This window comes from Oryzias melastigma, linkage group LG6 (genome assembly GCF_002922805.2).
Source record: "Oryzias melastigma strain HK-1 linkage group LG6, ASM292280v2, whole genome shotgun sequence".
NCBI lineage: Eukaryota > Metazoa > Chordata > Actinopteri > Beloniformes > Adrianichthyidae > Oryzias > Oryzias melastigma.
This window is the reverse complement of record NC_050517.1, coordinates 23,789,791-23,813,298: the sequence shown is the minus strand read 5'-3', so window position 1 is coordinate 23,813,298 and position 23,508 is coordinate 23,789,791. Positions and strand designations below refer to the sequence as shown.

General features: G+C 39.7%; 2 protein-coding genes across 2 annotated transcripts in view; one reads left to right on the top strand and one right to left on the bottom strand.

The window, feature by feature from the left end:
• Nucleotides 1-924: 924 nt before the first annotated feature.
• Nucleotides 925-19,966, bottom strand: man2a2 (mannosidase, alpha, class 2A, member 2). Its single transcript, XM_024282068.2, has 23 exons — nucleotides 19,436-19,966; nucleotides 16,381-17,262; nucleotides 15,841-16,098; nucleotides 15,583-15,727; nucleotides 13,881-14,052; nucleotides 13,524-13,651; nucleotides 13,048-13,221; nucleotides 12,469-12,655; nucleotides 11,108-11,285; nucleotides 10,612-10,814; nucleotides 8,748-8,930; nucleotides 8,412-8,526; nucleotides 8,248-8,318; nucleotides 7,999-8,164; nucleotides 7,523-7,759; nucleotides 7,204-7,326; nucleotides 6,846-6,960; nucleotides 4,973-5,106; nucleotides 4,749-4,890; nucleotides 4,407-4,540; nucleotides 3,486-3,680; nucleotides 3,296-3,409; nucleotides 925-2,174 (listed from the first exon to the last, which is right to left on the bottom strand). Exons 2-23 carry the CDS (start codon nucleotides 16,510-16,512, stop codon nucleotides 2,022-2,024), a joined length of 3,459 nt encoding a protein of 1,152 aa, XP_024137836.1. The 5' UTR covers nucleotides 16,513-17,262; nucleotides 19,436-19,966; the 3' UTR covers nucleotides 925-2,021.
• Nucleotides 19,967-21,018: 1,052 nt separating this feature from the next.
• unc45a (unc-45 myosin chaperone A) overlaps nucleotides 21,019-23,508 on the top strand; it is an 8,814-nt gene continuing 6,324 nt past the window's right edge. The window contains 8 exon segments of the mRNA XM_036212480.1: nucleotides 21,019-21,225; nucleotides 21,299-21,491; nucleotides 22,022-22,197; nucleotides 22,277-22,366; nucleotides 22,445-22,612; nucleotides 22,748-22,916; nucleotides 22,991-23,161; nucleotides 23,278-23,465. Of these exon segments, the coding sequence (XP_036068373.1) occupies nucleotides 21,202-21,225; nucleotides 21,299-21,491; nucleotides 22,022-22,197; nucleotides 22,277-22,366; nucleotides 22,445-22,612; nucleotides 22,748-22,916; nucleotides 22,991-23,161; nucleotides 23,278-23,465 (1,179 nt within the window). The 5' untranslated portion in view covers nucleotides 21,019-21,201.

The following is a 23,508-nucleotide window of genomic DNA, read 5'->3' as shown; positions in this document are numbered from 1 at the left end:
AACCTACAATGCAGTGACTCAATGTTGCCCCCTACTGATCAGAATTAATTAACCACAAGTATTAGAAAAAGAAACTCAAGTCTGAGAAAGAAACTTTTGTGGTTCAGGAAATAGTTTGGATGTTTATTTAAGATCATTCTGCCATTTTATTTGACTGTTCTGTTACTTTAAAAAACAGTGCTACAACAGATGGCCACTTTAAAGAGAAGAAAGACAGTTGATGAAATGTGAAGTGCTTTCCAGAGATCGAAGAAATGCTGTAAGTTGTCGATGCAGAGATGTCTGCCAGACTTCTGGAGGAAGGCAGGAGGCATCTCTGCAGCGCTCACACTGAGACGAAGCAGACGGCTTTGATCCCCTGCAGGTCAGAGAGAGGCCTGCAGACATCCTGAGGGGGATGGAGATGACTGGCAGGAGTGACGGGACCCGGTGTGACAGGCTGAGGCGGATGTGCACTACAAAGTTCAACACGGGTAGGCTAAGAGAAGGCTGGATCGACTTCAGAAGCAGAGGAAAAGGTCCGACACAGCAGGTGGAAAAGGCCTGAAGACAACAGCGTATGACGGGAAAAAAAAACAAACAAAAAAAAAAGCACAGCAAAGCTGCAGCTTGTGGAAATCTGAGCGTTTGTGTCAAAGTTAGTTTTGAAGGGTCGCCACACTTCAAACAGAAAAGAAATAAAACCCTGATAAAAATCAAAGGTTTCAGGAAGGCAATTTTGGTTGCAATGGGTTGAAACTTTACTGATCACACTGTTGCTGTGCCCCCTTCTGCTTAGGACTACATGAGTGCAGATATGTTTGAAACACAGTATTAGTTTGAAAAAAATGTCATAATTGGACAGTTTTGACAAAAGCAACAACTTCCTGTTACATTTAAATGTCTTTTTTCACTCATTTTAATGAGTTTCTTAAACAAAATCAATAGTTGTGGGTTTTGCATTTTTATTTTCTTATGCAAAAAAAAAGAAAAGCTTCACTTTTAAATTCATTAAATCCTTCCACTTTTTTTTAATAAATTAAAAAAAAAATCATCAACTTTTGCAATATTGTCTGAATGACCCTTTAATCATCTGGTAGGCATAAAGATCCATAGAATCCATGACATCAAAAAAAGAGCTACTTCTGGTCCCTGATAGCCAAAAAATATAAACCCTCACAGTTACGCTTTTTTTTTCTCTCCACAGACACATACTGATATATCTGCTGTATGATATACATGAGGTATTGTCTCTGCTTAAAGTTCTGCTGCATATATGATGTGCTACACAAAAAAAGTTTCACAGGTGAGAGAAGAAGCACAGGACATCAGACCTTCTGGTTTTTAGCAAAGATGGAGGGTTGTTAGCAACGAAAAAAAATCTGAAGACTTGACTACAATGAAGGGGGGTCGTCCTACAGAGTTAATGATCATCCAGGTTTTACCGACATGGACCTCATGGAATGAAAAAGATTAAAGGATTTGCAGCTTAAGTCTCCCGGCGAAACCCCACATTCTCTGTGCTGCATTCAAGTCTGTCAGAACAAAAACAAAAAAGTTGCATTGATTGATAAAAGAAAAGCACAAAGAAAGCAGCATAAATTGCACTCAGATGTGGCACCAGTCCCACCACCATTTACACCTATTTACATTCAGTGGCTTTGTCCTGGATGGAGCAACGATTGTAAAAAAAAAAGAATGATTAAAGTCACAAAAGTGCTTCCAAAGCAGAACAGAGAAACTTCATTTTTGATTGCAGAGACACAAACACGTTTTCGGTCGTATCTGAAAGCTCTTTGTAGCAGATCTCCATTTGGAACAGCTGTAAAATGGCATCTGAGGTTAACAGCCGACGCCTGCCCCCTGCTGTGCGGTCTGTCCCGTTACAGGGAATGCTGCTTCTTCCAGCTAAAGCATCCGCAGTTCCGCTTATAACAAAAAAAAAAAAAAAAAAAAAATCCAGGACTCTGATTGCTTTCAGGGTGGGACCAGTCCAAGTTTTCGGTCCAAGAAGTCTGGTTTGTTTTTGCTTCTTTGAGCTCTTAGCGCAGCTTGAGCTTGAAGGCTGAGATCTCCATTGGGTCGAGGCTGATGGTGGAGTGGTTGGCCAGTGGAGGACTGGAGTACATCAGAGTCAGAGACACGGGCTGGAGCAGCTGCAAGTCCAGGTTCTTGAAGAGACTTGATACATTCAGCTGCAATCAACAAAAAAGTAGGAAGACCATGAGAGGTTAAAACAAAAAATATCAGAGACAATGACTAAAAAAAAAAAATTTTTAGAATAAAAAGTCCAAATAATAACATTCTAATCCAAATACAGTGTTCTCTCGCTATATCTCGTTCATCTTCTACAGTCTAGCTGTTTTGCAGATTTTTTTCAGTGAAATTTTGCTTTTTTTTTTCTTTTAAAAACAACACTTTTTTCTGCATCCTGATTGGCTGTCTTAAATCAATTTCCTCCATGGCATCCGTCTTGTACACAACTTGACATAAATCTTTGATCACACTTTTATTAGCTCACATCTCGCCGGACTGAAGTGCTTCTCTGCTGCAAAGACGCTCTGAAGAGAACGTGTTTTTGTGGCTTTTTTTCCCGAAAGAAGAAATATGTATGTATAGAAATTAAAGCATAACCCATAAAAACCCATAGTAACATCAGTGTAACAGAAAAATATCAGTACACACAGTCTGGGGTACATTCTACAGATTAATTTTTAACCTTGGAAGACATTCACTATAAAAAGTTACACCATCACTTTGGCAGATAGTTTTTACACAATATAATATACCCAATAAAAAGTAGTTGTCGTAAAAGATAGATCTAAATATGACAACATATGATAAATTAGTTTAATTTTATTTTTAACTGTGGTTTATGTAATAAAATTGAAAAGAAAAACATAAGATTCTAAAAACATGCTTGAAAACTACTGAAAAATAAGGAATTGGAGAACAAAAAATTCCTAAAAAAAAAATGATACTGGAGACTTGACCTTTGGTCCACCCATTCCTGGGACTTTTACCCAGTGACCCATGACACTCAGACAAAATACAAAATATTGAATAATATTTTGCTCAGGTGAGAATCACCTGGAGATGATGCTCTGGGGTTAAGGGAACATTAGTGAGTTAAAAGTTGCATTTCTGTAACGCGAATCGCGTTCAGTGTAAGAAAAGTGTTGAAAATGTGTAATGAGGGGTTTTACAACATACTATTTCACAGATTTCACCTTCTGCAAATATTTTTAGAACACACCCCCCACAATAAACGAGGGAACACTACATTACTAACTGAATCTGGATTGGTTTCATTCACCTGTCCTTGTGTGGTTGTGCAGTTGAAGCCGAGGTTCTGAGCCTCTATGCTACAATCCAGAGCCAGCCGGTGTAGAAGCAAGGCCGTGTACGGAGACGGAGTCACCCCATCTTGCTACTCACAAAAAAAAAAAAAAAAAGAAGTCAGTAGAAATCACTTCTTAAACCAAATGATCAGAGCTTCTCCTCACCTTGTTTTGGATGCTGCGCAAGTTCAGCAGGTGGAAGTCGCAGGGAAACCTGGACATGAGCGGGGCGAAGGTCTTCAGAGGAGGGATGCCGCGTCTTTTGGGCACGACGGGAAGCGGCAGCACCTCGTGGTTGAGGACAGCACTGGTCATGTGGCTGAGTATGGAGGGGAAGCTCGTCGTGGAGCTGTCCGTCCCCTGCAGGAGCGCAGAGACGGATGGAAACGACTGTGATAAATGACACTTTAATCATGGGGGCATCAATGGTTCACCTCTAGAGATGCTCTGCAGCCACTACTTTAGAAGAAAAAAAAAGAAATCTATAATTACTTTGTCAGAGGAGGAGGTCCAGGTCTAATTCTACTCCCGGCAGACATGTACTAATCACACATTTGTGATGTCAAATTTCAAATTAAGAGGGTTGTGGCATTTCAGATTTGATGTACTGCAGCAAAGCAAGTGTAGTACCATCAGGAGCTGGATGATAAAACTGCTACCAGTACCATCTATCCTCTGCCAATGCGAATTAATTTACTTGATAAATGATGTCATTAGTTTCTCCCAATAGTGCAGTAATGAAGAAGACGTTTGGCTGCAGCTATGAGGTGGACGAGGGGGGGGTTGGGGTAATGCAACTGGAGCTACGACATCAGACACGGCTACGATACTGATCAAGAGAAATCCTCAGAGGCCAAAGCAGCATTTACCTCACGAGCTCCATCGCTTAAAATATTAGAGAAGAAAGAACGAAACGAGGAATAGAGTTTGGCAAAGAAGCCATCGTGCTGAAAGTAATGGAGCGGAGACAAGAAGAGAGGGAAAAGAAAATTAACAAAGCACAGATGGAGAGGAGAATAACAGAGGAGGGCTGAGGAGCTCATCCCCGCCACTGTCTTGGAGTCGTGTCGTGCTGGAGCTCCTGACCTTTTTGCCAGAGGATCTCCTCTCCAGCAGCAGTCGGAAACGGTTTTCTGTCTTCTTGTTGTCTTTCAGGCCCTGACCCAGCCCTCGGTTATCATCCTGCATCAGTCGCCGGTCCATGATGACTTCCAGTTGGCCTGAGGAGAACAAACGCAGACAACACTAAAACCTCACGATAAACAGAACTCATCCACATATAAAGATAATAAAAAGGAAATCATGAAGGGTGTGACTGAGAATTCACAGGATGAACACACTTCCAATAAAAACGCCTCACAAAGACAATTTTCTAGGAGAAATTGCTTGAGGGGAAAAGCACGAGATTTCATGTAATAGGTGACAAACCACTTTCGAAGCTGGTGACGCCCAGAGCCTGAGCTGTGTGCAGAGTGAGTCGGTGCCGACTGTCCTGGATGTACGCCTGGCTGGACATGGGATAAAAGTTACCCTGCACGGGGAGCTTTGGGTAATATCGTCGAGGCTGAATCTGTGAAACCAGTCGACAAAGCAGGATTGTAGTCAACAGTTTATGAAGGAATCCTCCTGCTGCTGTCTGTGGGGGTTCTGACCTGGAAGCCGTTGAGGTCCGTGTAGAAGACGTCGTTGCTCTTGATGTCGGTGGACAGACGCATCGATAGCTCCTTATTCGACTGATCCCTGATGTCCACCATTGTGCTGATTTCTATAGATAAACCATCCACCCCTAGAAAACCGTGAAATAGCATTTTAAATATCAGAAGAATACATCTATTCTTGAATTCAATAGAAAACGGGAAAAATGTGTAAATTCTTAGCACCACCGTCCAATAAAAAATTATAGCAAAAATAAAGTATAGCATGAATTCATAAAAATATAATGGGTAAAAAAAAAAGCTTCATGAAGCTTCAAAGCTTTTTATATACTTCTTGCCAGAAATGATTTCTTGCTTCAAAGCTTCATTATAACAAAACAGTGACCTCTAGTGTCTAAATGAAGCGATTGTTCCAATCTTCATTAAAAAAAATGTTTAGAAAATGGTAATTAAAATATTAATGAAAATACTATACTTGTACACAGTGTTCCCTCGCTTTCTCAGCCTCGTAATTCTGTTGATTTTTTGTGTGTAAAAATGTTGACGATGCATTGTGTCCTGCATACTGATTTAATCAATCACCTCCGTCACGTTTCCTTTACAGAATGAGTTCAGTTTGTTAAATTTACGTGAATGTCCAACCGAGAAGATTTTTGGTTTCAATCTTCAACCACTTGATGTCTGTTTTATACAAATATGCATCAAATCGCTTCAGTTCCAACATTACTTTAAATTAATATATAATTTAAAAATGTACATGATTTTTTTTTTCAAAGCTGGAAATAAATTCCGGTGTCAAGAAGTTAAAGACTGAAAAAAAAATTTCTAATAATAGAGGACAATTTATTTAAAAATTATGCCTTAAAATTGCATTTCTGTGCATTTCTTTATTCAAATTGTTGGGAATCAGGAGCAGATGGAACAATGTTGTTTGAAAAGGAGCTTATTTGTATTAAATACACTGGCTGGGGCACACGCTCTCTGATCAACCCCATTCTGATGAATCCACTTGTAGGCAAGGTAAGTATTGTATATTTCATTTACATAGACAATTCAACATGCTTTACAAAAAACATTAAAAAGAAACAGTCATCATTAGAATAAGATTTAAAGAAAAAAAGTTAAGAATGCAGGAATAAAACCAGGTAAAAAGAGCTGAATTTAAATCAAACATAGATCTTTTATTTTTTATTAGCCCAAATTAGATTTTACATACACTATTTACCCCAATACAAACAAAAAAGCAATTAAAACATGTCAACTTGCTCATCTTCTTTAATTTAATATAATTTTATTTTTGTGTGCATCTAACCCCTGGCGTTTATTTGAAATATTAATATACAGTTTAGTTTAGTGTTCTTTGTTATTTACTGTGTTATATATGTTTTAATTTTAAAGAAGGGTTGTAAGCTAGCAGCAGAGAGTGTAAATAGATAGCTCGGAAGTCAATTTCTGATGAACTACCATCACTCTGCAGAAACTATGTCCTAGAAAACAAGTTTTTTTTTTTTTTGGCTAAAAACGGCAATCAGAAATAAACACTTTGAAAATTGATCAAAAGATGATCGGAGTCACGAGCGGCTCTTAAATAATGCACTTTTCTTTTCTACAAAAGACAAGAGAAATAACTGAAAATGTTAATGCCAGCCTTAGAAGTGTATAAAGTGTGTAGTGAGAGGTTTATAGCCTCAATGCATGTTAAAATGTGAAAAATAAAGCTTACTACTTCACAGATTTTGCCAATTGTGGGTTTTTTTTGGAACACAACTCCCGTAATATACGAGGGAGCGCTGTATTACACTAAATTACACTCTACAATGAAGTGACAAAGCCTAAAAAAAGCGAATTTTACAGAAAACGTGTTTAGTACCTGGGACGTTGTGTATGCGGACGGTCTGCTCAAAGTGCTGATAGTGCGCCACAACCTCTGAGAAAAGCGGCCCTTCAACCACACGCACCACAGGTGGCTCTTTCTGGATGTAGGGCTGTAAGAGAACAGACCGAGAGCAGCTTTGAAGACAAAATGAGCTAAAAATGGTACAGAACAAGCAAAAGTAATCCTTTACACTTTTGTTTTTAAATCCAGTGAAGATGAAGGAGCAGCAAGCCTGCCTGGATTCCTGCCCCAGGCTTCTCAGCAAGACATAATGAGACGGATACCCCAGGGAGACTATCAAAGCCTTTTGGAGAGACGAGTTAACATCTGATCTGCAACGAGGGGAATATACCTTTGGTTTTCCATCCGGCAGGAAGAGGTACGCTCCGCTTTTGTCTTTCGAGGGACTGGTGCCATAGACCATGAACTGCATCTGCACTTTTACTTCCTTAGAATCGTCCTTTCGCTTGATGCTCTGCGCATGAAACACAAAAGAGAAAATAAAAAAATAAAAAAACACAGATAAAAGAGTGTTTCAGCAGAAAAAAGCAGAGTTAGCTGTGATCTCTCTGCCTGCTTTGCTTCCTAATGAACTCGTTGATCAAAGCTAAATCAGATTAGCCGAACCTCGGTGGAGATACGGAGTCAACGGAAGCAGATTAAATGCAAACCTCCAGCAGCCCGGTGCTTCCCGAGAAACCCAGAGTAAGAGACTGGCTGCTGATGTAGAAGCTTTGAGGGTCGGCCAGCTGGGAGTGGACAGGGAGCGGGTCGGAGGCCCGGGCCGTGACGCTGCGACTGGACAGCCGGAGCAAAGTGTCGGAGCGGAGCGTCATGGGAGAGTCCGCTGAGTCGTACAGATGGAAAACAGCCAGACCGAGAGGCGGCAGACGAGCCATGAACGTTGCCTGGACACACAGTTGGACATAAATATTAAAGTGATCCATAAAAAAAAAAATGTTGGATTAATTTCTCCTGGTAATTGGAGCGGCGGGCGATGACCATAAGGCGGTTAAAGAGTGCCAAAGTAAGAGTGGGAACAAGAGACTGTTAATAGAAGCCTCCTGATTTTCCTCCATTTTAATTGAATCCTAAAAAAAAAGTCGTCCCTCTAAAATGCTTCAGCAGAAAGAAATCGGAGCTTCACCTGGAACACCTCAGCGCTCATTTGTGTAGCAGAGCCCCACTGAGCGCTCAGCTGCACGGGGAGAGTCTGCCCGTCCTCCGTGAGGACTCGCACCCGCACCGTGTTCACCAAAACGTTCACCAGGCACAACCGTTCCTGCTCGATGGGGTTGAATACCACCAGGTACCTGGCGAAGGGAGAGAGTAATGAAAAGCTCAGGATGGTGGATCAGGGGATGAGACAGGAGACGAGAAGAAAAGCAGATTATACCGTGGTCCTGCTGGGTCCAATTCGATTAAAGTGCGCTGAGGCAAAGAATCCTGAGTAGCTCGCCTGTCGTCCTAAAGACATGAAGGCAGAAATCACTCTCAGACAGGAAAAAAAACTCTCTATTCTAGTTATGACACGGTAACAATGTCCGCATTTCATCTCACCGTCTCCAAGAAAGCCTCCGTCTGGTAGAAGCGATAAAAATCTCGGTTTTTCATCACCAGGAAATGAGCAGCATTGATGATTACTCTCTTCAAGCCGATCAGTGAGCGCAGTAATCTGGAGGAGTAAAAGGAAGAAACTGAAAGCAGCATTCACAGCAGACAAAGTTTCACAACAAGAAAAACCCAGAAAAGTCATTGGATTACTTTAATATTAACAAATTAAATAATAGAAACGTGAATCAGAAAATCAGTTCATTGCAATCAAATATATATATATTTTTTGCTCATGTATCTGCACCAATTAAAACGAAGTGGTTAAATGAAGCCGACTCTTACTTGGTGCCGTAGTCGATGACGACGTTCTCCTTTGCGGTCCCTGTGATGGCATCGTGGTGCTGGAAGAGTCCGACTGCTCGCCTGGCATCGACCAGCAGAGCATAATCCGTTACCGGGTAGCGTCCCTCCATGCCCTCATGCCGAGCAGTTGCAACCGCCAGACTGTAGAGGATTTCTGCCCCCCTGCAGGGCGGAAAAGAAAAGAGAAAGTCAGCCACACACATCATCACCGCAAGTCCTTTGACATCTTTTAGTCAAACTTTAAAAAAAAAAAAAACAGACTTTGCTTAATTTTGTAAAACTAAAACAACAACCATTTAACAGACACATAAATCCTCTGATCACAGAAAACTAACAGTTTTGAAATTATATAACATAATGCTGCAGTTTTACGCAGCAGGATCTCTGGTCACGGTGCATTAAACTGACTCAAAGAACTGTGTTTAGAAAATAAAATAAAAACTGATTTCTTTCAATGTGTAACTCTGTGGGATTTCTACAAGATAGACAAGAACGGCTGCAGTTCCATTTCTAAAATGCAACCTTAGTTTATTAACCAAGAGAGATCAGACCTGATAACATGAAATAATATAAGATTTAGATGGACTGAGAACTCGTTCAAACCCATTGGGAAGTAAATAAACTAAATATTTTACTGATAAAAGAGTCAAATGTATAATTAACAGATAAACCTTCTTTAAAGAGAATACATGATTGGCAGAATGACTTAATGAGAGCATGATAAAGACGAATAACTTTTTATGGTGTAATCAGAATAAATGGAGGGAAGAAGAGTCTCTAGTGGTAACAGCAGCTGTTATTTCTAAACACATTATTTGAAGAAAAAAAATCATCTTGAAGTTGGATTTTAACAAAGCTTACAGACACTATTAGGCTATAAAAGTGAATTTGGTGCAAAAAAAAAAACGTCCATTACATCAAAACAGAAAAGACTCAAAACACATCCATCTCATAGGAGCAACAACACATCGTTCTGAGACAAAACACAGAATTGGAGACGGTGAATATGAGCTTTAGTTGCTGTTTCTACCTAACTGTTGTTTAGCTTCATGTAACAATCATCACTGACCTGGACATCAAACTGAATGCAAGTTTCTGTTTAGTTACTAAAAACACCAGACTTCTAAATGCAGCCATGACCAAAAAATAAATGAAAATGCCCCATTCTGTCCCTCTCCAAACAAGTTTTCATCTCTTTCCAAAGCATTCCCAATGGTATTTTAATTATGAAAATGTTTTTTTTGGCCAAAATTTTTAAAAACCTGCTTTAAAAAACAGTTTCTGTGGAGTAGCAGTAGTTCATCAAAAGTTGTGGGCTGCACCGTTTGTGTGGAACAAGCCCGTCCCCCCTTCCTGTCACCGATCTGTTTACACACTCTCCCACTAGCTTACACTCACTATTTAACATCATCAGTGCAACAAAAATGGCGAGAAATATTGGAGCCGTCTAGTTGAGAGCCAGATGCCAGGTCTGACAAGTAAAACGAAGACGTACATGGATCTAGTCGTTTACAAGTGAACACATCCAAATGGAGTAAAGCGGGGAGCTTGTGACTTGTCATTGTAGCTTCTTGGTCTCAGCTACAAGCTTTTCTTATGGCATTTTTTTTTTTGCCTGATTCACAACAATTTGAATAAAAAACAACTCAGAAATGCAATTTTGGGCCAAATTTTCTTTCTAAGAAAAAAACCACAAGAACCTGTTAAAAACACAATTTTCATTGGAGTGGGTCTTTAAAAAAGCAGAAGTGCTGCTGAAAAACGTTTCCAGTCACACAAAGTCATTGTAAAGTAAAATGAAACGGCTATATTTAGCAGTAATATGTAAATAAATGCGCCTCACCTGAGGTGCGACTCAATCACGCGGTCCAGGCTTTTGTAAAAAGGTCGTGAGGTGTAATAACCAGTCCAGTAGTGGTCTTCACGATCTGCATAAGCAAAGAAATCTCCACTGAGCACAGGGAAGTCAGCGGGTCGGGATCCAGCGGTGACTCCGGTTGTTTTGTACAAAGCGTTGAAGTAGTCGGTCAGAGTCCCGAACTGAGCCTAAAGGAGACAAGTGACAAGACAGGAAGAAATGCTTACTCAAACAAAACTGAGCAGAGGAAATCATCTCTTTCATTGATATGCATGGCTCTTTTATCTTATACTGCATCTTCTGAGGCTGACAAAAAAAGCATGACACTGTCTGTGTTCTGTCAGCAAGTTTAAAAAGCTTCTGCATTATTCATTCTTTCATTGCAATGCTCGGCACGCTTCATTCTGAAGCACCAACTGCAGAAGATGTACACAAATGTTGCAAAGCATTTTATGTGACACTTAACAAATCATCTTGTCACCTGAACGTGCAGCTCGGGGTGAGAATTCATGTAGTCGAACAGCTTCTGATAATTGACGTACTGCTGATCCCACTCCAGAGACTTGTCGTAGCGGAAGTCGTCTCCCAGGGGGATGAGGAGGACCTTGCTGCGGTACAGTTTGGACTTTTTACGGTACTGATCCAGGAGCAGCTGGGCCCTGCGTGAGACGGGGACGGAGGCAAATAGCCAGTTTGGTTAGGAAATCATTGTCAGCCTAAAAAAAACAATAAAAACCAAATCAGCCCTCGAGGCATTTTCCACAAAAATCGCAGTCCAAAAAGGCTTTTTAATGTGGCTTCAAAACTCTGAGCAGCTCCTCAGTTCATTCTCACTTTCTGGCTGCAGTCACTAGCTTTGGTCCACCTCGAGTTGATTAAGGCACCATTACAGAAAACAGAGTTGCAAGAGTTGAGACTAAATCTGTTCGGGGGCGTTTTCAAATAAAATATGCAACAAGAAAAAAGGAACCTTTACATCATAAATATGTTGAATTTTCTAGGAGAAAATGTCTTCTTCAGTCGTTTCTGCATGGCTGCAACAACATTTCACTACGAAAGTCCATACAAAAATCTCCTAACACTGCCAGATCGTATTAGAACATGGCGTTTAACATGGCAAATGCCTGAACTGAGCCTTTTAGCAGACGAACATGCACAGCAGGAGACCAATAAATACATTTTGCATAAGAAGCCTCGACTCCACAACACCCACAGGTCTGAAAAATGAAGAAAAGCTAAGTGTTTGCATAATCACAGCACATTTGTGGGTAAAAGATAAATCATCGCAGCAAAATGTAAATAATTATTAAATAAATTATGTAACATAACAACAGAAAATTACTTTTGAAAAAAAATAGAAGTCATGACATTTAACCTAATCTAAGGTAAATTATCATTTGTCTAAACTTCTAAAAAATTAAGATCTTCCCTGCATGTATAAGGAAGCAAACCACTTCTTCAGTTCTGTGCCTTCTGAAATGCCCAAGCTCAGCGGCCTTGTGGAAGAGCGTCCGCCCTGAGACTGGGAAGTCGTAAGCTCAAATCCCGGCCGAGTCATGTCAAAGACTAAAAATAGACCTAATGCCTTCCTGTTTGACACTTAAGGGGTTGGATTGGGGGATTAAAACCATCAAATGGTACCCAAGCACGGCTGTGTCTGCAGCTCACCTCTCCCCCAGAGGAGGGGTCAAATGTGGTAAACAAATTTTACACACCAAGGTCCGTGACAACTAAAAGGACTTTAACTTTTAGGTGTTCACGCAGATGATTTTACATCGATCGTAGAGCACTCGGTGAGCCCACCTCCATCAATCTCCGTATATATGACTGAGGCATGCTCACCTCTCTGCCACGTTGGCCTCAACTATTGGTTTCGGTGGGACCTTCCAAGGACAGTTGATGCGTCCTCCCGGTAACCTCTTGAAGTCGAACTGGCAGCAGATCTTTGGATCGGGGCCACAGGTGTGAGGAATATCATAGCTGTAGAACGGCATCATGTGGCAGAACATGTCTGTGCTGGACCCCGTGTCTGTTAAGACCATGAGATCAAATCAAAAGGAAGAAGAAAGTTAAAAATCAGGCAGCTTCTTTGAGTGATTTTACATTTTTAAAAAGTTTAAAAGACAAAAAAAAAACACAAAAATGTGATTTTAGGATGTTGGAAAATTTCTTGGCATGAATTCTATTCAAAAGCCTCAAATAAATCCTCTCAAATGACTCTGTTGAATAAATCCTTCCAGTGTGAAGAGAAGACATTGAACTCATTCTGAAATAATAACGAAGGAAGCTTTTCAGAAACCGTTAAAGTTCACATTTTGAGAAAAGTTCAATTCTAAGTGCTTCAGTAAAAGGGGAAGTCAACTAACAACAAGCGTGTGGACAACACTGAGTAGATGGCATTGCTGGCTCTGCTCCACTCACCCCACGCCTGCCTCCACATAAACTCCAGATTGCGTGTGGCGGAAAAGTGTTTTTTAATAGAGTAGTGGATCCTCTGGATGAGCATGCTGGTCAGGTTGGACTTCTTCAGCAAATAGGGCATAGTGGCGCTGTGACCGAACGGGTCTACAGCCCACCCGCTGCGAGGAATTATACCTGTGACAGCAAGCAGAAGGCAAATAATTCAGGTAAACGCTTGGAAGAAGAGCAAAATGCATTTAAAGAAAATCACTCCCCACAGCAGGATGCACTGAAAGTACCACAAATCATTTTGTCACCCACCGAGCCAGATGCAGCGTCTGCTGCATGCGAGATGACGAGCCTCAATTTCATTACGGAGCACCGGGAGGAAGAATTTAGAATATAGTCGCTGCAAGGTTGTGTAACTTCGGACAAATATTTCAACTTCCTCCCTCTGAATTTAAATGAAAGCTTCAGCCAAAGTTTCAAATATATACCTAGATTTCTTTCCAGCCACTGATGGCCCTCAATGAGCTGGTCGATCATCGCAAAATAGTGAGCATTGGCTTCATCAGTCATCACCCAGCCACCAGTTACCATCTCCATCTGCCCTCCGAGGATCAGCCTGTTGAAAAGACCAAGATTAAGAGAGCAAAATCAGGATAATCCTGAACTAAGTCCTTCTAAACAGGTGTCGAGCTATTTTTAGATCCCCCACTATCTGCCGGGAAATTCTGTCCAAGGTGTCAGCTATTGTACTTACAGTAGAGCTCGCCTGCATCCACTGACTTTATCTAATTATTTTGAGAGGCAATAATTGGCTTAAACGTGCGCTTCCAACTGCAAAAACTCACTTTCGCATGGCCTCTTGTTTTTGCGGCTCAGCAGTCTCCCACCACTTGGAGAAATATGAAATCTCCGACCAGATGAACTTCCTGCGCGGATCCTCTGCCAGCTTCACCACCATGTTGTTCAAGATGTGCTGCGTCTGGTCTGTGAAGTACTTGTCAAAGGTTTTGATCCAACCTAACAGAACAGAACGGAGATGGGGCTGCAGCTCGTGAGCGGGTTTCTTTTTAAAAACAAAGTAGTGGTTCATATAAAAAGGTGAGAGCAGAAAAAAAGGTGGAATTTGACAGTAAACTGTTGCATTCTCAGTTTGTTACAAACATAAATCGCTTCTAAAACTTTTGAATGTGTCATTGCATTCAAAATAAATGAGAGAAGGTGTTAAAATGCACAATTTGCAGGTGTCTGCATCATACATCCTCAAATTACCAACTGTCAAGTTGGGAAACAAATCACAGGCTGGTAAACAGCTTTAATGGAAATGTCAGTCAAACATAAAGTCTCAGCCAATCCTTTATTACGGTTTTCCAATGCAAACATTTTTCTAATTCCATTATTTGGAACCAAGCTCTCAATCTTGTTAGCATCACGCCAGTAATGATGGAAATCCTGAGTAGAGTTTTAACTCACTCCGATCATCGTCTGATTTATTTTAGATGCGTTCCCAGTGGACTTTGAATTATGATTATACAGTTTTTAGCCAAAATTAAAAAAAAAAATGAATTGTTTTCTATTACATATATTATGCAGAGCATCAGAACTTCATTAGAAATGTACCTCTAAGTTGTGGGCAGGACTGTTGGTGCAGAGCAACCCCGCCCCCTTTCCCTTCCTGTTGCTGTTTTACGTCACAAATAAGATTTTTTTCAAACTGCATTTTTTGTTTGCTCATGATTCGCAACGATTTGAATAAAGAAATACTCAGAAATGCAATTTTAATAGGGCTGCCACGATTAGTCAACTAATTAATAGTCGATTAGTTGTTACTTTATATTATATGGAGTCAGAGTGTAGTAGAGTTGAAAGTTATAATGGCATTCTACTAGCTTTTTGAACTATTTTGGCATTTATTAGGGTTTTTTAGGCTATTTTGGAGTTTAGCTAATATTTGAGCAACATGTTAGAGCATTGGCTAATTTTGGCTTTTTTGTTATTTAGACCATTTTGGAGTTTAGCTAATATATCAGCTAAATGCTAGCTATTTTGGCTAATTTAGGCTTTTTGTTTGTTTTTTAAGGGTATTTTGGAGTTTAAGATTTGAGCTACATGCTAGCTATTTTGGCTAATTTAGGGGTTTTTTTGTTTAGCATTTTCAGCTATCAGCTTCGGTGTTTTTAGCTTTCAATTTCAATTTTCTTTTTTTTTTTTATTTAGTTTAAAGCTAATGATGGTTAAGATGTGTGCTTTACATCCAGTTTGCCCATGACCTGATTCGTCGACTAATCGGAAAAAATAATCGATGATCAGTCGACTATTAAAATAATCGTTTGTGGCAGCACTAAATTTTAATCTTAATTTTCTTTATGTGTCCTCCATTATCAGAAAAATGCCACAAGAACATGTTAAAAAACAGTTTTTATCCGAGTAGGTCTTTAAAAAACGACAACATCCCACTCCAGTTTTTTCTTTAGAAAATGGCTTTCTTTTTCAACCTAACATGATCTTCAGCCTTAAAAACATTTTTTAATCTTGAACAACTTTGCTCACCTGGGTCATTGTGAGAATGAGGGATGACGAAGACTTGAAGTGGCTCCTTATCCCATTCGTTTGCTTCATAAGTTATGTCAAAGCCCTGTTTCCATACACCTCCATCTGGGTTGTCAAACTTGAGCAGGGAGTACACGTCAAGCATCTAAAAGAGACATCCAAATATTACTAACAGGTTGAAAATAATCGCAAAACAACTGCTAAATTGCAATATAATTGTTTGGCATAAAAGTCAATCTGCTGTGAAGGTATTTTTACCTGAACATCTGTTTGATCGCGGCTGACCGAGGCAAACTGACAATCCTGGGACTTGATGGCGAGAAAAGTGGGACGCCGGTCGAAGGGTAGGACCCAAGAACCATTGGCACTTCGGAAAGGCAGGTGGCCACTGGGAGACACAGCTCCTGTGTCTGTCAGCTCCATCACAGAGTCCTTTATGTGGCTAATGATTTGATGGTTTTCTTCTAGGAGCTGCTCTAGCTGCTCTATCCGGTTCTGGAGGACTGAAATTTGGCTCTTAAAAAAAATAAAATAAAACAAAACGTCATACAAGTTCCACTTTCATTATCTGCATAGCTTTAAACTAACCTAAAACGTGAAAATGTTTAGAAAAGACATCTAATAAGAGAAAAACTATCCTTTTTTTGGTACTGAAAAAAATGTACATTTAATTTTTAGACAGAAAGCTTTTAAAACGTTAATATTTATCCACTACACCTGCACCAAAAATATGTACAAATTTTAAAAAAATCCAGAAAGGAGTAGTTTCATTCTAAACAAAAGATAATTTCTTCTTACCCGTGGAAAGTTTCCTCCATTCTGTCGTCTTGCAGGGTCATGCTGGACTCGATCCAACATCAGATACAGCGAGAACACAGCCACACAGAATATAGCCCCTCCACACACGGTCACTTGTTTCCTTAGCTTCATCCTTCCTGTTCAGTGTCCTTTCTTCCTTGTGGTAAAAAAAAAAAAATGCTCCCTGACTAATGAATGGTTTGTTTCAAGCACAGACGGGTAGAAAAGGGTTCTAGAAAATGGTAATGCTATCCATTACAGTGCATTAAAAAAAACGATGACGAGTTGGAGTCCCACTGCTGCAATGATTGCAGCCTCTCCTCACCATACTGGACAGCAAATGACAGGGACTGGAGTTGTAGCAGTAAAGGAGGACACTAAATCAGTAATGGCTGGCAAGACGTTTTCAGCTCTGGCCCAAGCACAGCCACCGGGGGGTCTCCTTCAAAGTGGTCCTTGTGCTCAACCACACAAATTGATGAGATTGAAGCAGAAAAGAAAAAAGGAGGAAGGGAACAAACAGGGAAACTAGTGTTCATGCATCTTGATGTACGTTGGATTTCAGTTGTTCACTGAGTCCTCAGAAGAGTCTCGTCCACCTGTACAGTCTTTTTCTTGCTCACACGACCTTCTAAGTCGTAAGAGTTTGTAAACTGTTCTGGGGAAGTGGCTGGGAAAAACACTGATTTGGCTAAGAGCAGCAGCAGATTTTTTAATCAAGCCTCAACTCTGCCCACGAGTAGCTCCAGGAATTAAAATGAGACAAATGTCATTCTTCCCTCAGTGCCGCGGTGACTGCATATCTGCTTTGGCAGCATGGTAGGGGCATCTGTTGTTGATCCCAAGAGCCGAGTTTAAGTCACATGAAAGGCTCCTCTTCAGCTGTTGGGGAAATTTTGAGATGAATTTAACATGCATAACTACATATTCAGCCCACAAAAAAAAAAAAAAAAAAACAGTCACTGACAGAAAACCTCTAAGGAAAACTGAGACAAATCCTTCTCTGAATCGCACTTGAAGACCAACAACAAAAGATAAATGTAGTCATGAAGAGAGCTCTGTTTTTTTGTTGTTTTCTTTAATAGGCAGAGTCACGGAGGCCAAATGGGAATTTCATGAGCTTTCCCTCCAGGTCACTTTGCATTTAGGCCAGCGTCCCAAGAGGGGAAAAAAAACAACACAGAAAGGCATTACACCACTTAATCTGATCTTTTCCTCTTTTTTTGTAGACTTACAGCAATATATTAGAGTTCTTCTGGCTAAAGTAGTTTAGTCTGCTTTTGCTGAGTGGTCGACAATAAGCATGACATTGCATGATGTTGTGAAAGAGACGTTGATCAGCCAAAACAAACAAAAATCTTAAGTGTGATGGGACATAGCAAAACTGTGAAGGATTTTGTCAATATTGAGGACAAGAAAACTACTTATGGATATTTTCTTACAAAATATTTCAAGAAGTATTCTTGCATGATAAAATAAAGTTTAATTCCAAATACAAAAAAAGGTTTCATCTGAATATACAACCAGTTTGCCTAGGAAATATGTGACAGAAGCCCAAATGTTGTTTTAAAATTTGCTTAAATCTAAATATGTTGAGCTTGTATCAGTTTGTTCAGCAACAGGACAAACAGAAAAAGACAAAAATGCTAGTAAGACATGTGCCATGACTGTCATCTACCGAAAAAATGCCAAAAATTATCATATGATCTTAAACAATTTAAATAACATGTTATTTACAAACTGTTAAAATGAATACCATAGAACTACAAACTTTAAAAGGACAACATGCTGACTTTTAAATAAATAGGTCAATGCTTTTCTGAAGAAAAAAAATGTGATCTACTCCCATAATTTCTACACAAAGATCCAATGTTTACAACTTTTTCGACATCCCAACATTTCAGCCCTTTTGTTTATCTAAGCTGCTTAAAAATAGGTGAAAGATCCCAGTTTGTTTGATCACTGGTCAATAACTAACGAAGGTTGCAAGACAAGATTTTCTGATGAAAAGAAAGATGCTACCAATTATCTTTATGGTGTTGTGATTAGAAAAAGAACCCTCTAAAGTTCTTGTGCTTTCTTGGAGGGCAATAATTAACTAAATTAGTAGCAAGAGGGGTGGACACACAGTCGTGGAAAGTACAGTGGAAACATGTGAGATGTGTTGGACTTAAAAAGCAGTCTAACTTAGCTGGATTGTGGAAGAAGCTTACACTTTCCTATGTGTAAATCTATAATTATAATCCACTCAGTCGCCAGGCTGGAGCCATTTTAGTGTTTTCTACTTTGCACCTTAACAACATGGAGGCATTTCTTGGAAAAGTAGGAAAAGTAGCTCCAATATAAACAGGAAACTTACTTCCTAGAAATACTGGGAAACACAATATGTAGCAAAACCGGCTGTCAAGTCGTTGTTAGCGACTGAAACAACTAATCACTTCCGCATTCATGTGATAGCAACCGATTCTAATCTGCTCACAAGTCTGCTTATTAATCAGCATTAAATAAAAGCTCAAAATGTTTTTATGCATGTGCAAAAATGCATACTAAAAACGGATTTACTGATACAGCATGAAACTGCATTTTAGTTAGTTTTAACAGGGGTACAACAACGCAAAAGAAAATTCGACTATGAAATATATATGAACATAAATGTCGCAATTATGCAGCGTAAACACAAGAAAAGCAAAAGTAACGTAACACATTGTGAAATGCTCTCAGCACTCGAAACTCGGCAACAAAAATGTGATAACTGTGCGGCTAAATGAGCTAGCAAGATACAACTATATGTCCCATCAAGTTAGTTTGTTGCCCTGAAAACTGAAAACTTGCAAACTATTCAGGATAAACAGCTGCCTCAACGATGTGTCAGTTCGGATGAAAGGCACCAAATACTCATTTGGACGAGAGAAACAATACGTGTCTATCATTCAATTCCTGCTAACCATCCACTTTCCTATCAAAAATCAAAAATATATCCATGCTAGAACTTCGGCTTTTTATTTCTCTCAAGTTGAAATAAAATGTAAAATAAGCATGCAATGTATAACGTTACCTTTCAGTGGTCGGGTGTCCAGGAAGAGCGCAGAGCTCACTCTGTGGATTTATTCAGATCCAGGTTGACAGATTAGCCACGAGGCTAGCAGGCTAGCTTATTTAGCTTAGCTGTTAGCTCAGATAAGCCGTCGCAAAGAATTATGGGAAAGGATGTTATGCGCTTTTCTTTTTTCTTTTTTTCTTTACTTTTTCTTTCTTTTTTGGCCAACAAGATTAGTAGATTTGAATAAGATCTAATAATACGTTGTTTGATTTGTGTTTTGCTTATTTTTTGGCTTATTTTTCAATTTGTTCACTTATTTAAATTTTATGGATACTGTTCGTTTTGTTCGTTGGACTGGACTACAAATATGTCTATTCATAATTAGATGTAATTATAATGGCTGCATTTTATGTGGATGTCTACATATGAATATGTATATTTGTTACTTTTATTTTTGAATTAAGTCACAATTAATCATCCACAGTTTGATATGTTTGCCTTTTTTATTTTATTTTATTTTTTTTGCTTTAACTGCTTAAAATAAATCAATTTCAAATCCAAGTGTATTAATTAATATATTTATTTGTACATTTAAAGGGGAAAAAATTGATGAAAAATATAGAAAAAAAATAACATAAAATCAATGTGATTTTCCACTTTCAGCTTATTTGACTCTGTTTTGATGGTTTGTTCTACAACTCTGTGGAAAGCAAGAGATGAGTTAACCATTCAATAATTAATTACAGAAAAGTATGTGTGAGGAGCAGATTGTGCTGTTTTACAGTAGTCCAGCCACAACATCATTTCTTATTGGGTCTGCAAAAACATTATTTAAAAAGTGCAATAATAACAGAAAAGTGTCTTTAAGTTTGGCCTTGGAAAACACCAATGAAGACTGCACAGTCTCAAAGCGCCCTGGTAATGAAGGACAAATGTTTACACAGCTGCTTTTGATTTGAATTTCAGAGTGGAGTTGTGGGTCGCTGCTGTCTGGCTGAGCCTTGTGGATCTCCTGCAGATCTGACTTGTGAACCCATGGAAGCCTGTACCACCTGCTCAATCTTGGCTATTTGACTCAATAAACAAAGCTGACATGGTAATATGAGAGTCAAATCAATTGTATATGAGAGCAAGGCCTACATGAAACCACCGTGTATCCAAGGGAACTGAGAACAAACAATAGGTCTTGACAGACAATAAATCCCAGGACACTGATCCAGGAAACTGGATGCTTTCTTCAGGAGTTGCAGGTCTCTGATTGCATTGCAGGACACAAAGCAAAATTGCTGGGAAAGATGTGTAAAAAATGACATATTTAATAAGTCAGTTTAGAACAAGGAAACACTTAAAGAATTAAGCCTAGACATTATTTTTTTGTAAATTTCACTCTGATCTTTAGAAGAAGGTTTAACAGGTTTAGTTTTAATAATGTTCCCTTTTTTTACAGTACTTGAGGATTTAATATCAAGCTGAAAACTAGTTTTGGTGTTATTCGAGAATAGTAAAACATCCCTCCTTTGCGTGTGAAGCCACAAAAGATGAGCATGTAACCAAATTCAGAGAAGGAGATGGAGCAGGACTGAACCCTCCCTTCCTTTTATGGTAATTCAGTGTTAGAGGAAAGGGGCGGGGCTCTGGCATTGTCGTCAACGGGCTTCTGCGCATACCCGGAAGTATACAAAGATGGAACGTGTTTATTCAAAGTTAACGGTGTTGTTTTGACTGTAAAAGTGCAAATTCGCATTATAAAGTCTTTTAGTTTTAGGCATAACACGTTGAAAATGAGTGAGGAAGAAATAGAAAAGGTAAGGACACCGTAATTTGCCATTTTCTTTTAGCTTTTCTGTCACCTTTGCTCACATTTTCTCTGAAATCCAGGATCCCGCTGCCCTTAAGGAGAAGGGGAACAACCTCTTCAAGGCAGGAGACATGGAGGGGGCTATCTGCTGCTACACCAAAGCCCTCAAGCTGACTTCCAGTAAGTCAGACTGTGCGGTTTTGCACCGCAACCGCTCAGCTTGCTACTTGAAGCTGGAGGACTACAATAAAGCAGAGAGCGATGCATCCAAAGGTAGGGTCATATTTTGTAGGATCATTAAAAATTCTCATATTTGTTGGTTTTAAAGATAAGAAATTATGTCAGCTGCTTTAGCTTATTTTTACTATTCAAAGCTTGAAAATTATTTGACTTTTTTGTAGGATTCATTTAAGTATCACATGTGAAACCTCAAACAGCTGTGACTAGTTGGGGTCAGAGAAGACAAAGGAAACAAAAAAAATGCTGATTTGTCTGATTATAAAAAGACGATAGAGATAAGTTAGTAAATGTAAATGAGAGAATGCAGACAGGAGAAATATGTAAATCCCCAAAAGCACGTTTTTGTCCAGATTCCATGTTGTTTCTTTCTCATATGAGGTCACTTACCAAAACACTTCAAATGTATGGTTTGGCCCATTGGTCAAGTTTAAGAACCCTTTGTAGCCCAAGAGTCAAAAAGTTTCCCCACCCCTGATCTAAAGGCATGGCTCAAAGATTACAGAGTAACGCAAGTGAGGATGTCTGCTGGTTACATTGGTTAACAACTATTTTTTTTTTTTTAGCTCTAGACACTGACCCAGGTGATGTGAAAGCCAGATTTCGGAGAGCTCAGGCTTTTCAAAAGCTGGATCGACTTGACCAGGCCTTCCTGGATGCTCAGAGATGTGCTCAGCTTGAGCCGAAAAATAAAGCTTTCCAAGAACTACTCAGGCAGCTGGGAGCACAGATTCAGCAAAAAGTGGTTAAAATGAGCTGATGAGTTTTTTCTTGAAAGGAAATCTGTGAGCTCTAATCAATGTTTGGTTTTTTTTTACTAGTCAGTCCAACTAAACTCCACAGATGCTCGTGTGCAGCAAATGTTCTCCATCCTTTTGGATGATGCTACAAAAGACTCAGATCGAGAGAAGGTAAACTTTAATGTCCCAAATGAAGACATGTTTCAGACAGATTTCACCTACGTAATCCGAATCATGAATGACTTTCAGGCGGCTCAGAACCTGGTGGTGTTATCCCGAGATGAGGGAGGAGCTGAGCAGATCTTCCGCAATGATGGAGTGAAACTAATTCAAAAGCTCCTTCAGTCAAAGCAGGAAGAGGTTGTCCTTTCTGCTCTCAGGACACTGGTTGGGTTGTGCACAGAACATCAGTCACGAGTAAGTATGACAAAAACCTTAAAAGACAAATGATATATTTTAAGTGATATCTATCCACATTAATTACTAGGAGCATTTATTAAACTTGTTTGAGTTTTTTCAGACTTTTAATGACATTCACTTTTTTATTCCCAGACCATGGCTATAGTGAATGAATTGGGGATGGACCAGCTGTGTGCAGTAATGGGGTCAGGAGCCTCCACTGTGTCTCTGGCTGCTTGCCACCTGCTGCAGGTGATGTTTGAGGCTCTGACAGAGGGCATGAAAAGAGAGATTAGGGGGAAGGAAGAAGCCATACTCCCCGGTGAGTTGAAGCAAATGTGTTTTGGATGCATCTCCAGCCCTCTGCTAAGTCGTTATTCATTATGTGGTTTCCAGAACCGTCCAAGGAGCTGCGCTCAATGTTACGCCACCTTCTCGAAATGATGCCGGCGTCTAACGTTTCCGGGCCGGGAAGAGACAGCGCCATCAACCTGCTGGTCAAACAAGTTCCCCGCAAGTCGTTCAAAAACCCTGACAATTCGCTCACGTTGTGGGTTATTGATCAAGGTATGAGACCACACCTGCATGAAGTCGGTCACCCAAAAAATATATATACTTGCTATACAGGCAAGTGTTTTTTCTGCATTCCATTTCACACTAAAGAAGTGTTTGCTCTCTTGCAGGGCTGAAGAAAATCCTGCAGGTTGCAGGAAGCATTCCTGAACTCTCAGATGGACCGCCTCTTACAGACAACACTCACATGAGCTGCTCTGTGTTGCTTAGCAAACTCTACGATGACCTGAAAAGCGACAAAGAGAGGGAGAACTTTCACAAAATATGTGAAGAATACATTCAGTGAGCCAACCATTTCTACTAACTTTTATCTTTTCGTTTAATTTATTAATATCTTCGGT